This window comes from Cervus elaphus, chromosome 9 (genome assembly GCF_910594005.1).
Source record: "Cervus elaphus chromosome 9, mCerEla1.1, whole genome shotgun sequence".
NCBI classification, from domain to species: Eukaryota; Metazoa; Chordata; class Mammalia; order Artiodactyla; family Cervidae; genus Cervus; species Cervus elaphus.
The window spans coordinates 6,525,877-6,542,969 of NC_057823.1; the positions used below are offsets into that span (position 1 = coordinate 6,525,877).

General features: G+C 56.1%; 2 protein-coding genes across 3 annotated transcripts; both read left to right on the top strand.

Annotated features, from left to right (window-relative positions):
* The first annotated feature begins 876 nt into the window (after nt 1-876).
* On the top strand, nt 877-7,789 carry TRIM17 (tripartite motif containing 17). Its single transcript, XM_043910744.1, has 7 exons — nt 877-977; nt 2,726-3,159; nt 4,380-4,475; nt 4,984-5,214; nt 6,561-6,583; nt 6,674-6,774; nt 7,071-7,789. The coding sequence occupies exons 2-7, from the start codon at nt 2,731-2,733 to the stop codon at nt 7,616-7,618; spliced, it is 1,428 nt and encodes a 475-aa protein (XP_043766679.1). The 5' UTR covers nt 877-977; nt 2,726-2,730; the 3' UTR covers nt 7,619-7,789.
* Nucleotides 7,790-8,652: 863 nt separating this feature from the next.
* On the top strand, nt 8,653-16,509 carry TRIM11 (tripartite motif containing 11). 2 transcript variants are annotated; one of them, XM_043910745.1, is made up of 6 exons: nt 8,653-9,330; nt 11,505-11,600; nt 12,048-12,278; nt 13,997-14,019; nt 14,105-14,205; nt 14,697-16,509. In XM_043910745.1, the coding sequence occupies exons 1-6, from the start codon at nt 8,923-8,925 to the stop codon at nt 15,242-15,244; spliced, it is 1,407 nt and encodes a 468-aa protein (XP_043766680.1). In that variant the 5' UTR covers nt 8,653-8,922; the 3' UTR covers nt 15,245-16,509. The 2 variants fall into 2 exon arrangements, with proteins under 2 accessions (XP_043766680.1, XP_043766682.1); XM_043910747.1 differs by having other exon boundaries at nt 12,051-12,278.
* The last annotated feature ends 584 nt before the right edge of the window (nt 16,510-17,093 follow it).

The window sequence follows — 17,093 nt, forward strand, 5'->3', positions numbered from 1 at the left end:
ATATCCTCCCAGGACTCTGGGAAATGATTACATTTCAGAAACACTCCTAGGTCTGAATCGTTCTTGATACTTGAAATGGGCCACAGGCTTATTTAGCCAGGAAAAAAAGAGTTACACACAGTTGAAAAGGTCAGAGAAAGGAATATTTTTACAATCCTGTGATTCTATTTTCTGAATTGAAAGAAACTGTCAGCGCAGACTCACCTTACCTGCAGAGCAGCCTCAGGGACTTCCGGGGGGTTCTAATTAGCATCCGAGAGCCTGCGGGGGCTACAGTCCCCGTGGTCGCGAAGAGTCGGAGAAGACTGAGCGACTAACACACACACTGCCTCATTCAACTAGCTTTTCTGGCCCCCACCCCACTCACTGCCCTGAGCCTTTCACCACCGGACCCTGTCCTGGAGATCTTAGCAGAAACACACAGTTCAGCCAGCCAGGCGGGGTGGGGGTGGGGGGCGGAGCCCCGGGAGACCTGGAGCCTCCGGTCGACCAGAGACCCCCCCCATCTCCGCCAAAGGTGTGCCGGACCCCCGCCGCCCCTTCTGTCCTCACGCCCCTCCCAGTATGGGATCCGCTCCCTGCCGCCCCACACGTCTTCCCCTCCGCAGACAGCAAGGCTCTCACCACCGTCTACCCATCCCGTTCCGCCTGCCTACCTAACCCCACACCCTGCCCTGTCGCCGCTCCTTCCCCCGCCTCCTCAGCTCCGGCCAGCTCCGTAAGGGCTCCTTACCCGGCAGGAGAATCCTGCCCCCATCCCTGGGCTGCTGACAACCGCTCCCCCACGAAACCTCCCCGTCCCCAACCTGATTCCGGCCCCGCCCCTCGACCTCGCGCTCCTGCTGACGCCACAAAGCCCCGAAGCCCGGCGCCCTCGGATCCTGGCCCGGGGGGTTTCCATCGCCCCAAAGCAGGCTCTCCTGGGCCACGTTTGGAGGCGTAGTTTTGGCGAGGTGCAGCGTGCACCGCTTTACCCCGTAAGGATCACCCCCTTGAGGGAGCGGGCGGGTGGTCACTTGGTGGGTGCTGAGGCTCAGGTTGGGACCCCGTGCACCCTCTGCCCTAGTGGAGTGGCTGTCCCAGCTTTGAAGGTGGTTGTAAACTGGAACCAGAGGAGCCCGCTATTTTAGCCCTGCATTTACAGAGTAACGTTCAGGGGTCAAGGAAGGCCCGTCCACCATCACTGGCCCAGAGCCCTTGGGTGGCTTCCCCCAGAACCTGAGCCAGAGGCTAGCCCCCAGACCGCCCCACTCTCACCCAGCTTCTGTTGGGTGGGCAGCAGTCTCAACGAAGGGCAGCTGAGAGCAGAGGGAGAGACTCATGCCAAAGCTCTTCCCAGAGACATAGTGAACCAATGTCAGGCATTCAGGAATCTGCAGAATCCAGCCGCCGTAGTTTCAGACTGCATAGAAGGGAACCTGGACAGTGCTTGCATTAATAATTCAGCAATGATGTTTAAATCCACTCTAACTCAGCCCTAACCACCACCCTGTGAAGTGCATCCAGGAGGATTGGATCTCCACTGCATCAAGTCATGGGCATTCCAACCCCAGAATGTGTGTGTTTGGGTTGAGATGTTGGTACACGTGTGTAGGTGCCTCTGCGTGTGCCTTTGTTTGTGTGTGCCAGTGTCTAAACATGCATGCACATGTACATGTGTGTTCCTATGCATGTGAGCATGTGTGCGTGTAATGGCCCTCCTTTATCTTTTCTGCACCTTGTCAAGGAAAATCAGAGTTGGATGGTAGAGGGGTAAAAACAGGTTTTATTTGGGTCTATTGAAATAGGAAGAAAGATATTAGCATAGAAACTGGGGTTCCATAGAAACTGGGGTTCTATAGAAACTGGAGTTCTATATAGAACTAGACCTTCTATATAGGATTGTGAAGTTCAGTTCTGAATACACATGGGCCAGTGGGGATTTTTAAGTAGTAGGGTAGAGTCAGTTACGAGAAGTTACTAAGAGGAAACATCTTAGTAGCAAGGAGTGGGGGCCGGGGCGGGGGCAGGGGGGGGGGGTCTGGTTAAACCCACCTAGGGGGATTTCTGTTAAACTTGAACAATGGAGAGATAAACATTTAAGTCCAAGGCTTTGTTAGAAAATTCTGGAGCCTGAGCAAGAGTTGGTTAAAGAGAGAAACTTTGTCAACGCTGCTCCCTAATGAGAGAGATTTTTCCTCTTAAACTCCCTTCTTCTTTTGTTCTGCGGGGTTCTGTTAAAGAGAAGCCTATGATCCTTGTTAAAAGACTATTCAAGACTATTGCAATGTCATCTCTGAATGCAACTGAGACAGGTGCAGATCTGTAGCCAAAGAGCAGAGTGATGGCGGTCAGTGATGGAAAATCACCAAGAGGTGCCATGAGGAGGGGGCTTATTGCTAAACAGGCCTAACAGGATTCTTGCTCAAGGAGGGTCAAGGACATCAATTCATTAAAGGTGGGGGATGAGGAACTAGATCACATATCACAGCGGGAATACTGTGAAACTGGGTGGGGCCAGCCAAAGACAAGCCTACAGCTCAGAGGAAGCTGGCTGGAGTTTGCTGAAGGAGAGGGTCTTTGTCAGCTTCCAGAGAGACATTTGTGCCCCTTATTGAAGGTGAGTCAGGGTACCCTAAAACCCCAGGTTCAGACTCCCATCTTCAAAAGGAGCCCAGGAGAGTGCTATTGAAGAGCTCCGGGCTCCAGGGAGAGGATGTGGCAGGACACTCCATTTCTTCCCCAGGCACCATGGATGCTGTGGAACTTGCCAGAAAGCTGCAGGAGGAGGCCACGTGCTCCATCTGTCTTGACTACTTCACAGACCCCGTGATGACCACCTGTGGTCACAATTTCTGCCGAGAGTGCATCCAGCTGACCTGGGAGAAGGCCAAAGGCCAGAAAAAGAGGAGAAAGCGGAAGGGCTCCTTTCCCTGCCCTGAGTGCCGCGAGCTGTCCCCCCAGAGGAACCTGCGGCCCAACCGTCTGCTGACCAAGGTGGCCGAGATGGTGCGGCAACACCCCAGCCTGCAGAGCAGGGACCTGTGCAAGGCGCACCAAGAGCTGCTCAAACTCTTCTGCGAGGATGACCAGAGGCCCATCTGCATCATCTGCAGGGAGTCCCAGGAACACCGGCCCCACAGAGTGGTCCCTATCGAGGAGGCCGTGCAAGAGTACAAGGTGGGTCCTGGCTGGGGGCCAGGACAGGCGACAAGGGTGCCCAAATATGTGCATGTGTCACGGAGGGTGTGAAGCAGAGAGCGGCTGCTGGAACAAACAGCCCCATGTGCAGGACCTCACAGCGGGTGTTCCCTTACTCCACAACAAAGCAGGCTGCGGGCCATGCCGTCTCGTGGCACCTCTGTGGTTATGCAGGAGTCCAGACTGACCAAGTCCCCAACCAGGCCCATCCACATTCCCTGGTCCTTGTGCAGCCATCTGGTGGGGGGCAAACCAGTCCACCCCCTGACAGGCAGGGGGAGGGGAGCCTTTTCCCTCCATCCACCTGAGGCTCTGTGGCTGGGGACCCATGAATTAGATTGAGCAAAGACAAACGGAAGAGAAAGGCAAACCATTTACTAACATATGCCTGCTATGCCAGTCACTTGGGAGAAACTGCAGCAATAGTACAAAAAAAAAAAAAAAGTCAGTTAGAACTTGGGCTTATATAGCATCTTAACAAAGAACAGTACATTTGGAGAAAAGCAACAGGACAAAGGTAAAAGTTTCAGGCTCCCGAGGGTGGCAGACTGTGGGAAATCGTCTCAGTAACAGAATTCCACAGACTGGGTGGCTTATAAGCAGCAATTTATTGCTCACAGTTGGAGGCTGACGTCAGAGATGAGGACAGTCAGGTGAGAGTCCCTGACGGCGTCTCGCTGTCCTCTCTCTCGGGTCTCTCTCATAATGGCACTAATCCCATTCATGTGGGTCCTACTGTCATGACCTCATCACCTCCCAAAGGCCCCACCTCAGCCATCACATTGGGAGTTAGGGCTTCCATATATGAATTTGGATGTCGGAGGGACACAAACATTCAGATCATAACAGAAATATATATATACAGCGAGAGAGTAAAGGAAAATGGGGGTTTTTTGTGTAGGTTCATCTTGACACCAACTTTCCATCTTCTTCATGGGCACAAACTATCCCCAGTAAGATGCTTCTGGTCAGATAATGGGAGCCCCTGGAAGGCATCTTTCTGCATCTGTTGATTCTTAATTGCCTCCAGCTCAAAATAATCCTTCTGCCAAAGGGACAGATTTTGGGGTAGCATATTTCCATCCCTTGCACCCCATGAGGATGGTTCAGGGTGGATGCAGCTTCAGAGGGCACTGCCTGGATGTGGGGCATGCAGGGGGCCCACTGACCCCAAATCCCATGGTTTGGGTGCACCACAGTTGAAGCTGGAGGAGGACATGGAGTACCTTCGAGAGGAGATGATGAAGACTGGAGAGCTGCAGGCCAAGGAGGAACAGACCTTGGCCGAGTGGCAGGTAGGTGCCGAGGCCACCACACCCGGCAGCCGGGCAGCGTGGGGAAAGCCCAGCTGGGTCCCCACAGGCCTCCTGACCTGTGAAGCCCCTCGAGGGGGGAAATCACTGTCCTGTGTGGATGAGAACACAGGACCCCAGAAAGGCAATGATTTTCCCAGAATTCCTGCCAAATCAGGACTGAGAACGGTGCCCTCAGCACAGGCTGGCCGTTTCAAAGATGCAGGGAGGAAGGGCACACAGGCGCTTGGATGTTGCCATTTGGGGCTTAGAGTAAAATTATGCCCCAGTGACATTCAGGGGGGCCTCTGTGTGATCCCTGACTCCCAGCCCTGCCTGGTTGGCTGGTTTTCTGTGGGTCACTGGGATCCAGGGGAGATGTGCCACCGTTTCCAGAACAGCCCTTCCAAGCTGGCGTGTGGGGTTGGTGGGTGGGTTCTGAAAGCAGGCACTAGGGGTGGCAGGTCCCTGGCTGGGGCTCACCCCCAGGACCCCACCCACCCCCACACAGGAGAAGGTGAAGGAGCGGAGGGAGCGCATCATGGTCGAGTTTGAGAAGATGGGCCTCTTCCTGATGGAGGAGAAGCAGCACCTGCTCCAGGCCCTGAAGGAGGAGGAGGAGGAGACAGTGGCAGAGCTGCAGAAGAGCGCTGACTCGCTGAAGCAGCAGAGTCACTCCTTAGAGAGGCTGCTCCTGCAGCTGGAGGACAGCAATGAGCACACTCCGCTCCAGATGCTGCAGGTGAGGCGGCATGCCTGTGTACCTGGCTGGGGGTGGTGGACGGGGGCTTGAGCTCCGGCTCAGGTGCAGTCAGGGTGGGCTGACCCGTGGCAACAGATTCAGGCCAACAGGGAAAGCTCTGTCTCAATCAGCTCAGGCTGCGTAACGAACACCACAGGCCGGGTGGTTTAAACAACACACATTTCTTTCTCACACTCCTGAAGGCTGGAAGTCTGAGCTCAAGTTGTGGGCACAGTTGGTTTCTCCTGAGACCTCTCCTTGGCTTATAAGCCATATTCTCCCCGGGTCCTCACAGAGTCATTCCTCTGTATACAGTCTACGCCCTGATAGCCTCCTCTTATAAAGACATGTCAGACTGGATTACAGCCCACCCAAACGATCTGATTTTATCTTAATCACATCTTTAAGGCCTTATCTCCAGATACACTCATACTGAGGTACTGCGGGGTTTGAGCTCCACAATAGATGAATCTGGGGAGGGAGCCAGTTCAGCCCAAGACAGGCTTCAGTCCTGCTGGGCTGTGTTCATCCCCTTCACAGCCCCGGGATGTGGCTTGAGGGCAGCTGTTGTCCACACAATGATGCAGGGCCTGGGCATATTGGCTCCAGAGAGGCGCCGGTGACTTCACAGGCAAGAGCAAGTCACACAATCGCAGGGGCCAGCTGTGGACGTGGGGGGAGGGTGCAGCTGGCCTAGCAGGGGTGGGCCTGCACACTGAGGCCCGGAAAGGGGCAGTTTATATTGGCTGAAAAGTGGGTAACCGGTTCAAGTGTGCAGAACGAGGGACTCCACAGCAAAAAAACACATTTCACATTGCGAGTCACTATACATGGACTCACAGGAATGTGTTTATACAACTGAAGCAAATGCCACATGCAGGGTATCTAGATCTCCCAGTATGCCTGCGTCAGTCACTTTTATGCCTGTTATCCCAGCATCCTGTGGGTTTTGTTGCCAATAAGTGTCTGGTGTTGACAACAGATTATACACTCTCTCTACCTTTAGGGGAATACTTTGCCTTTTATCAAAATGTAATCTGTTTGCAACCCACTAAACTGACTCCTGACCCACTCAAGGCCTGAGGCCCACAGAGGCCTTCATGGTGTGTCATGAGCTGGACAGCTTCCCTGTGTCCTCATTCATTGTGATGGGGAAGAGGAGGCCTGGGCAAGTCAGATAAATGATACTGTGCATAGCCAAGACAGGATTACTCTCTAGAAACTGGAAATGGGGCCATGGCAATACATAAAGCCCTTCTAGCTCTTCTGGCCAAATGTCAACACGGGGTGCTTGGGAACACCACAGACCCTGCCAGTCTCTCTGCTTTCGTCCATGTCTTTTGCAGGATATGAAAGGCCTCCTCAGCAGGTAAGTACCACCTGCGGTGGGGATGGTGATGGGCGCAGAGAGGACTGGAAGTGTGGCCGGAGGGAACAGTGAGACCTGTATCCACTGGAGGAAGAGCAGCCTGAGTGTGCAGTACCCAGAGGCTACCTCCATCATGCTGAAGACCATCTGTAGGGTCCCAGGGCAGATAGAGGTCCTCAAGAGTTTCCAAGGTAAGTGGGGGCCCAGGGGCTCTTGGCAATGCCTCACCCTGCTCTCAGCCACTCAAGGCAAGAGCCACCAATAGGAGAGGGGTTCCCCAAATGGTACCCCAGCCCCATCTCCTCGGCATCGCCAATATCCACAGTTGGGATACAGGATCATGCAGTTAACCCCAGCTTCACAGCTGAACTCAACCAAAGGGAGGCCTGGGTGGGGGTTAGGATGAACGGCCCCTGCTAGGGCCTTGCCCTCCCCACACTGACCCTGAAATGTTCCCCTCTCCCCTCCACCCCGGGCCTGTCTCCAGAGGATGTGGTGCCCGACCCCTCCACGGCATACCCCTACCTCTTCTTGTATGAGAGCCGCCAGAGGTGCTACCTGAGCACCCCGATGGATGGCGCACCCCATGGCAAGGACAGGTTCCTCGCCTATCCCTGTGCGGTTGGCCAAGAGACCTTCTCCTCGGGGAGGCACTACTGGGAGGTGGGCATGAACCTCACCGGTGATGCCCTGTGGGCCCTGGGCGTGTGCAGGGACAACGTGAGCCGGAGGAACAGGGTCCCCAAGTCCCCAGAAAATGGGTTCTGGGTGGTGCAGCTATGCAAGGGAAAGAGGTACACACCTGCCACGTCTCCCCCAACTCCCGTCACACTGACCGAGCCTCCGAGCCACATGGGCATCTTCCTGGATTTTGAAGCTGGAGAGGTGTCCTTCTACAATGTGAACAATGGGTCCCACCTGCATACCTACTCTCAGCCTGCCTTCCCTGGCCCCCTGCAGCCCTTCTTCTGCCTTGGGGCCCCCAAATCAGGCCAGATGGTCATCTCTACAGTGACTCTGTGGGTGAAGGGATAGGGGCGCAGGCTGGTGGAGCCTGGGCAACCCTCCTTTCTCCAGAAGGTGAGGTGGTCCCGCTCAGCAAGGCCCACCTGCCCAGCTTATGGCAAATGAGGCATTTGCAAGCCATCGGCTGTGCAGGCTGGTTTTACAAAGTGGAAATATAACCATGATTAAAGCAGTTAAACATTAAGAGTCAATATTTACAGATGCTTCACACAGAAAACTTTCATAGTGGATCAGTTTCTAAACACACACATGTATATGTACAAGGTCCAGTGTGGTGTAGTTTTCTTAAGCCATGTCCCCTACTCTCCACTTAGAGATGTTGCCATTCACTGGTGGCTCACTGGTTCAGGTTTTTATATGTAGAGCCAAGGCCTCAAGTGTCTACCTTCCTTGTCTTCAGCAAATTCCATATCTAGGTCCTTCACAGGGGGGAGATGAAAAAGTGAAGGGACTTTTCAAGCTGAATTCCAGCAAGCCTCAGAGCTGCCCACCTTTGCTGTAGGGGCAAAATTCAGAGTAGGATCAGACAGGACAGGATCCCTTTCCTTAACTCCCTTTCCACCGCCCACCCTACCCCTGACCCCCATGACTGCAGATGCATTAACAACCGGGGAACCCCAGAACCCCAGAATTCTGGCCAATATACTCTGACCCCGAACAAGGCCAATAGTCCCACTGGACCGAGCCCCGACACCTTAAGTTCTGATCGTTCCCAGCCCGGGGACTTGCGAGGACCCAGGAGCGCACCGGGAACGACTTGGGGCTCCCCAGCACAACCTCGGCTTCCCCTTGTCCTCGCCGCCTCTGCACATTGCGGGGCAGCCCCGGCCCCTAAACCTCACGTTCCCCGAGGTCCAAGGAAGACAGCAGGTACCGCAGAGCCGCAGCCACCCACAGACTGCCACGAACTCGCGCGCAGGTGGCGGCGGCGACTTAAGGTCAGTGGGTGAGCAGCCTCCAGTTGGGTGGCGCTGGAGGCCGCGTGACAGACCACGGCCAATCCGGAGCTACAGTGGGTGGTTCCAGAAGGGAAAAAAGCTGCTTCCTGCTTCCGCTGCTGCTGAGAGCTTCCCTTCCTGCCTGCAAACGGGGTCCCTAGCCCCTATCTTCCTGGAGCCGCCGCAGTCCCGGAGCCGTACGCTCCGCATCCTCGGAATCCAGAGGCCTCGGACCCCGGAGACCCTGCGCCCCGAAGCTCCCCGAATCCCCTGGTGCCCTGCTTCGCGCGCGTGTCCCCGCCCCCTGCCCAGAGTCCCGGCAGCGGCCGCCCAACCCGGCGGATAACGCGGCCCTCGTCCATTTCCACTGGGGCCATGGCCGCACCCGACCTGTCGACCAACCTCCAAGAGGAGGCCACCTGCGCCATCTGCCTCGACTACTTCACGGATCCAGTGATGACCGACTGCGGCCACAACTTCTGCCGCGAGTGCATCCGGCGCTGCTGGGGTCAGCCCGAGGGCCCGTACGCCTGCCCCGAGTGCCGCGAGCTGTTCCCGCAGAGGAACCTGCGACCCAACCGCCCGCTCGCCAAGATGGCCGAGATGGCGCGGCGCCTGCACCCACCGTCGCCTGTTCCGCAGGGAGTGTGCGCAGCGCACCGCGAGCCGCTGGCCGCCTTCTGCGGCGACGAGCTGCGCCTTCTGTGCGCGGCCTGCGAGCGTTCAGGGGAGCACTGGGCGCACCGTGTGCGCCCGCTGCAGGACGCGGCCGAAGACCTTAAGGTGTGGGCAGGTCCCAGGCAGAGCACGGCTTGGCAGGGGATCGCCGCGGCGCGGGTGGGGGGCCCGAGCCTGGAGGGGGCGCATCTTGCCCGATGTCGCGGGCTCAGGTTCCAGCCTGCCCCGGGTCTCGGGGGGTGTGTAAGGGGGGTGCAGCCTTTTCCAAACCGGCATCCTAGGGGGTTGGGGCACCGCCCACCAGTGAGGCGCTGGCCTAGGAACCTGGGCCTGGGGGGAGAGGGCGGGGAAGGGACGAGCTTTCTGAAGTCTAGATCCCAAAGAGGCGGTGGGAGGGCTGTCCGGGGAGGGGACTGGGCAGTTTTGACTGACCGACCATTGGCAGAGGCGGAGCCGAGAGTAGGAGAAAGTGGGAAGGGAACCTGAGAGGTGGCTGGTCCCCGATGGACGTGTATGAGTTCTCAGAGGTCTGTGGGCAGAGTAGGGTTGTGGGGCCCACGCCAGTGCTGAAGTTCTGATTAGGCCAGATGGGAAGGCAGCCAGGGAGCTGCTATAGAGCCCCAGGCTGGGATCAACGTAGGATGGAGCCGTTGCTCTGGGAGCCAGAGCCCACCAGCGTTTCCCATTTGGATACTCTGCCAGCAGACAAGGCAGAGATGCCCTGTTTCTCTGTTATGGAAATGTATTTCTTAAAATCCAAACTAACACAGCACTCTCCGCTGAGAGCCTCAGGACAAACATCTACCTGGCCAACTGCCTGCTCCCTCCCTGGTCTGTGGGCGGGTTTGCTTCTGAAACCCAAAGCATAAAGTCTGTGGGTGATCTCTTTCGAACTTTCTGACTGTGATTTTCATTTCTCTTTATGGCCAGTACTGTCTGCTGCTGAGGTGCCTCAAGTACACAGTTTAGTCAGCGTTAGGATTGCTATTCTATCATTATCTTAGAATAAGCCTCTGGGACAACAGAATAAACCTATACCCATCCCACGTCACTGGACTTGTTTTAACACGTTCTTGTGGTTTTTTCCCTCACTTTGAGGTGTAATATGCATACTTGAACACCCACTCCTTATGTCAGTCTGGCAGATTTGTGCTCCTGTCGCTGAGGCTCCTGGTCAGGGTGTGGATAGTGACCGGAAGAGCAGAGAATGACCAGTAGCTCTCTAGAGGCATCTTCCAACTGACCTGATAAAGTCTCCCATGGTAGCACTTAACCCTCCCCGTCCCAGGGGAGGAAAAGCCTTTTCCTCTAGCAGGCTTTTCCTCTAGCATATGACGTTCTATAACTCAGGCTTGCAAATTAGAGTGACAGAAGAGATCAACAGGTGAGAAGGTAGACTCACCTCGGTGTCAGCAGCTTGCCTCTGGGTGATGAGTGCCCCCTGCTTCCTGGTAAAGGGGAGGCACGTTTCTCTTGGAAAATGCTGAAAGGAGGAGAGCAGAGAGCTCTGCTGTTTCTGTCATCTCAGCTCTCAGTAATGTAGGTACCAGAGCGTCATGACCCAGTCCCCTTCACTGTCTGGTGCTTGCTTTTAGTGCTGGGGAGGATGCCCATCAGAGGGCCCTGGCTGCTATCTGCACAGCCCGGAAGCGCTGACTCTACAAAATGCAGCCTCTCGGGGCCCTGGTGTGTCTAGAACATGGACAGAACAGTGGAAACCCCACGAGCACTGCTGTGGTCTCTCTTGTGATAGTCCTTTAGGCCTTCTGGCTTTACCAGATGCTGAATGTGTCATAAACAGGGTTGAAGGCAATGTCAGGCATAGGCCTGAAATCAGGACCAAGGAACCAGATACAAATGTAAGCCCGTCCGTCCTGCCGTGTGTTCTAGTTAGCTGAAATCCAGCAAGCCCAGCCCAGGCAGAGAGAAGTGACGGGGTTTGGAAGAAAGAAGGTGGTGATGCAGTGTAAACTGGCTTGTGGGAAAGTTGCCCTGAGATGAGGGAGGCACGGGAACCACAGAAGAAAGGGAATTCAGCCAAGGGGCAGCAGCAGGAGAGCCACGCTTGTGAGGACAGTGGTGGAAGGGCCACACCAGTCAGAGGGCATCTCCTGGCAAATTTGAGCTTGGGACTTACTATGTCCCAGACCCATTTTTCCGCTACTGGTCCCTGCCAACTGAGTTCAGGCTTAGCAGGAGTTGAGCAGGTGGGAGCATGTGTAAGAGCCAGCCTGGAGGCCTGGCCTGGCTCGGGTCACTCTGGCCTCACCTCCCTGCAGAGCAAGCTGGAGAAATCCCTGGAGCACCTGCGGAAGCAGATGGAGGATGCGCTACTGTTCCAGGCCCAAGCGGAGGAGACCTGCTCCCTGTGGCAGGCAGGTGGCCAGGCGCCCAGTGTGGGCAGGGATGGGGGCATGAGGGACCCCACCCCAGGACCCTGCTTTCACATTCAGCCTCATGCCGCTCCCGAGGCAGCACTCTTGCTCCAGACCCCATGTATGCCCCATGTAAACTAGTGGGTTTGGCACTCAGGAGTGGGTGTCGGGGAGGGCCAGGCATGGGGGGTCTCGGGTGGAGGCTTGGGGAGGGATGGGTGTGGGGGTGATCCCAGATCGTGGCTTTGAGGGTTGGGGAAATGGAAATTGGGAATGCGTTGGGTGGTAAAGTTGGGATTTGGGGGGACACTCAATCCCCCTGGGTTTGTTGGGTGCCCCTGGTGGTGCAGTGCTTTGGGGTCAGGAAGGAGTGGGTGTGGGGGACCCCAGATGGATTAATGAGGCTCCAGGTCCCAGGCCCTCAGCCATCCTCCCCGGCCCCCACAGAAGATGGTGGAGACCCAGCGGCAGAACGTCCTGACAGAGTTTGAGAGGCTGCGCCGTCTGCTTGTGGAGGAGGAGCAGCTGCTGCTGCAGAGGCTGGAAGAGGAGGAGCTGGAGGTGCTGCCCCCCTTGAGGGAGAGCGCGGCCCGCCTCGGACAGCAGAGCGCCCAGCTGGCTGAGCTGATCACCGAGCTGGAGGGCCGCTGCCAGCTGCCTGCACTGGGGATGCTGCAGGTGAGCTGGCACCCCTTCTGGGCGTGGGCCTGTGGGGGTCTCAGTGGAAGGCCAGGCGTGGGAATGGAGAGAAAAGCGGGGGAAGCATTGTGCAGAGAAAGCCGACTACCTTGATGGACCTCCCAGGTCAATAGCTAGTCACCTTCCTATGAAACATGGAGAGTAGACCCCAGTGCTGAGCTGCGTGAACTATTAGTGCCTGTCCTGGGAGCCCTCCTGGAGACTGGCCAGGCCACAGGGTAGCATTCCAGGATCTAGAGCCACTGGGTCACCACCCAGCTCTCTGAAGGTTTGGGCCCACTGGACTGAGAGGAAAAGCCTGCAGGTCTCCCACAGTGATTCCTGCATGGGCCCAGTGCTGCCCCTGAGAATCTGCTGGACTCATGGCCCCAGCAATTTGTGCCCTCAGGTGGGAGTGAGGACGCTGCATGTGTAGTCCAGGGGGCTTCCTGTAGGAGGTGACCCTCCTTGAAGCTTCAGAGCTGAGTGAACTTTTTAAGGACCAGCTTCAGGCTGCCATCCTATGGCTAAAACATTCCTTTGGCCTTTGCTGAGCCAACAGTGATTTTTCAGCCTGGGAAGCAGGAAGAATCTGGGCAAGTGTATGGTAGGGGTTGAGGGAAGTCAGCAGAGGTCAGTAAAATGGGGGCTAGGCAGGCAGCTAGGGGATGATAGGGAGCAGCCCTCAAAGGTGAGTGAATGGTGCTGGAAAAGCTTCGGGAAGCAGAGGTTCTAGAGGGAGGACAGATTGGTCCAGAAAGATGAGAACCGCAGGTTTATATGAAATGCAATGTGGGGTCTCAGTTGAGATCTCAGCGAGGGATTGACCTCAGCTGGCCTGGCTGCATTTCCTGCCCGTCACTTCCTGCTGCCTTTTCCTTACTGCCCCATCTGCCCTCCACTGCTCACCACTATTGCCCTACCTTCCCAAGTGCTCATATCTCCTGGCCTTGGCCATCCTCTCAGTTCCCTGTTCACCTGGCTGACTGCAGAAAAGATGCCCCTCATTCTCTCCCCCCCCCCCCCCCCCACCCAACCTTTGCCTGTGCTGGGGGAAGAGCAGCCCTGGGTAGCACTGTGTTTACTGAGGCATGTGGGGGAGGTCAGGTGGGCCGACCCTTGGCCCACAGTGTTGGTCAGCAGGGAGTGCAGGGAGTGCTTTGGATCTGGGGGGACACAATCATTTTATGACCCTTGAGTAAACTGTTCTTACCTATCATCACCAGAGAGAGGAGCATCCAGGCAGAGAGGCCTTACCAGGAAGGCCAGCTGTGAGTGGGGACCTGAGGCATGACAGCTGGTGCAGGCCAGGAGGGAGTGCCTTTAGGACAGGGGGGCAAAGACCACAGACACCAGACTACCAGCTGCCTCGGGCCTGGGGGGCAGGAAGTGCTCGGCTGATAGAGGCATGGCTCCAGGCTAAGGTGGAGACAGCCTTCAACCTCTGGAGGGGTGCCTAGGGCTCTGTGGGTAAGTGGGCTGGCAGCCAGATCCGCTGTGCCCTCCAGGCATGTGAAGGGGCTGCAGCCGGGTCTGCAGGGCTGGGCGCGCCCAGAGCTTCTCTCCGGTGACCTCATGCCTGACTCAGGACAGCTCCAGGGCGGTTTCCCACCACATAAGTGTGTGTGTCCATGCCTGTCCAGGAGGTTTGGGGGCACTCTGGTGTAGGGCAGGCCCGAGACCAGGAGACGTGCTGACGCTGTGTGTCTCTCCCACAGGATATCAGGGACACCCTGCGCAGGTAGGAGCTTCGGCCTCTCCCCAGGGAAGGGGGGCAGGGTTCAGGTGGGCCCTCCGCAGGGGTGACATCTGCACTGCTCCTCCAGAGTCCAGGACGTGAAGCTGCAGCCTCCTGAGGTGGTACCTATGGAGATGAGGACTGTGTGCAGGGTCCCTGGGCTGGTGGAGGCCTTGAGGAGGTTCCGAGGTGAGTGCCGTGCACAGGCCGGGGGGTCCCGCCTGCTGTCTCCAGACCAGAGACGGTGCCAGTCCTGAGCTGCTGCTGGTTGGGGGTAGAACAACAGCAAGCTCCCAGTCCCTGGATGAGAAACTAGGAGCGATCGAGGCCCTTGGGCAGATAAGATAGCAGGTCAGGTCCAGACTTTTCACTCATGCATTTAGGAAGAGCAGAAATACCAGAGCACCTGTGTGGACCCCAGACTTGGGGAGCCTGCTGCCCTGGAATACACACACTTCCCTCTGGGGACAGAAAGCACTCAGGATTTCCTTCTGTCCTCTAAAGGAGGGTGAATCACAAGGAAGCATGAACTACTTTGTAGAATGTTCCAAGATACAACTCTAAGTGGTTGGGTAATCTTTTTGAGCGGGAACGGGTGTGGTCAGTCACAAGCTGTGACTGCAAGGGTGTAGGGATCTGAAGCCGACAGCTGGGAGGGTTGACCGGTGCTCTGTCTGCAGGGGACATGACCTTGGATCCTGACACGGCCAACCCTGAGCTGGTGCTGTCCGAGGACAGGAGGAGCGTGCGGCGCGGGGAGCTGCGGCAGGCCCTGCCCGACAGCCCCGAGCGGTTCGACCCTGGGCCTTGTGTGCTGGGCCGGGAGCCCCTGAGCTCGGGCCGCCACTACTGGGAGGTGGAGGTGGGGGAGCGGGCCAGCTGGGCCCTGGGTGTCTGCAGAGAGAACGCCAACCGCAAGGAGAAGGGCGAGCTGTTTGCTGGCAATGGCTTCTGGATCCTGGTGTTCCTGGGAAGCTACTACAACTCCTCCGAGCGAGCTTTTGCCCCTCTCCGAGACCCACCCCGGCGCGTGGGCATCTTTCTGGACTACGAGGCTGGACACCTGTCCTTCTACAGTGCCAATGATGGGTCACTCTTGTATACCTTTCCTGAGACACCCTTCTCGGGGACCCTGCGGGCCCTCTTCTCTCCTCTGTCCAGCAGCCCGACCCCTATGACCATCTGCAGGCTGAAAGGCGGGCCCGGGGACGGACTGGCTCCCCAGTGAGCAGGCCTCTCGCAGCCCCTTGTCCTGCCTTCTGAGTCTGCGAGATGCTTGGAAAACCCGAGAGGAGGCTGCTTGTCCTCTGAGCTATGGAAAGCACCCATAGTACCACTCTGATCGAGGAGCAAACTGAACTCTGTCACTGCCGCTCCCAGGGAGCCATGGATGAGTGTGTGCAGGCTGGGCTTTCCTTGCCCCGGGACCGCAAGGTCATCAGGTGCCGAGACCCCATTCACCAGTGCATCACACCCACAGTCCTTTGCGGAGCCCGGAGCCTGGGGCCCTGGTAGCTCTGGTTCCAGGGGCCTCAGCAGCCCGCCCTGCCCAGCCTCAGTCTCGGGTAAGAGATGAGAGCCTGTAGAATTTACTCAGGCTGCAGTGTGAGCCCCCCAGGCCCTGGGGCCACCCTTTGAGAAACCTACTATCTTGTGAGACTGCTGGCCATGAGGTGGTTCAAAGCCCACCAACCTGACTTGGGGTCTGGTCCAAACTGCTGGGGAAGTCTGTGGTTGTCTCTGATTGTTTGGGGGTGCAGCAGAGTCCTCAGGTGAGAGGTGATGTGGAAAGTGAGTCACCGAATAAAGGGGTTGATTAAGACACACAGACATCCTCAAATCGCCCTGAGTGTGGCCCACCCAGGGCTTCTGGAAAAAGGTCCTTCCCTGGTCCCAGGCGCAGAGGTTCAGTTCTGGGAGTTCTGAGTGCATGGAAGTGAGTGTGAAGCTCCGAAGGGACACAGCTTCAGTTTCCACCTGAGTGGCACTGAGGAGAGCAAGCTGGCCTTGCCCTCTCAGGCGTGTCTCCAGTGACCCGTGGGGCTATCCCCGAACTCAACCCAGAGTGTCACTCCTGCCTGGGGCAGGGGGTGAGGCCACAGAGAGCCCTGGCTTACAGAATCCAGGGTTCATTTTTGCTTTAAGTTTTCACACTTCTTCACCCTTCTCAAGAAGGTGTGATGCAGTGTCTCTGCACCCCTAGATTTTGATTAATTGTAAGGGCCATTCTCATCGTAGATAAACTAACAGTTGTCCTTAAGGTTGGAGAGTGGGGAAATCCTCCAGAGGGCCCACCCTCGGGGAGGGGATGCAGAAGCAGGATGCTCACTGGCCAAGTCAGGGATGTAGCCGCTGTCCACACAAGCACAGCAACTCCCGGATACCATCTCCATGTCCTTTGACTCAGCACATGTGTTTATTTCTTGCGGATACTGTGGGGATTTTTTTCCTTTTTACAGATAAGCTGATAAATATTTCCTATGTTCCACTGTGTTCAATGGCCAGTACTTTTTCATTTACTTATTTACTTACTCATTCTCCCGTTCTTGGGGTTTTTTGTTGTTGTGACTATATATATACCACTTTTGAGTATCTTTAACAGCAGTTCCTTCTAATTACATACAACAGGAGGAAGTATTTTCCCAGTTGAGTCACGGGTCTGGCCATTTTTTTTTGTTTTCCCCACTAGAAAATTATTTCCATATGATTTCCCAGTAATCATAAGTAACTGGGCCCACTGCTTCATTTCCTCCTGGAAATCTGAGCATACTATTTGGTTCCTGCCTGGAGAAAGATTCAGATTTTAAGGTTTGGGGCTTCAGCAATGGCTTTTGGAAACCTAGTCTGTGGAAGTCTCGTGGGTTTAATGAATGAGCATAGAACTGCTGCCAGGACACCAAGATACTTTTGGCTTCAGCTTTTGAACAAAGCTGAACACAAGTGTGGGGGAGGAAAAATCATTTCCCCCCAACCCTTCTGAGTTCTTGGTTGAGACCTTTAAATAAAAAATAACGGAAAAACAGAAGTTTATTGACATGAATGCCTCAGGTATGCATAGAAGCAGCCCCAGGGAAATG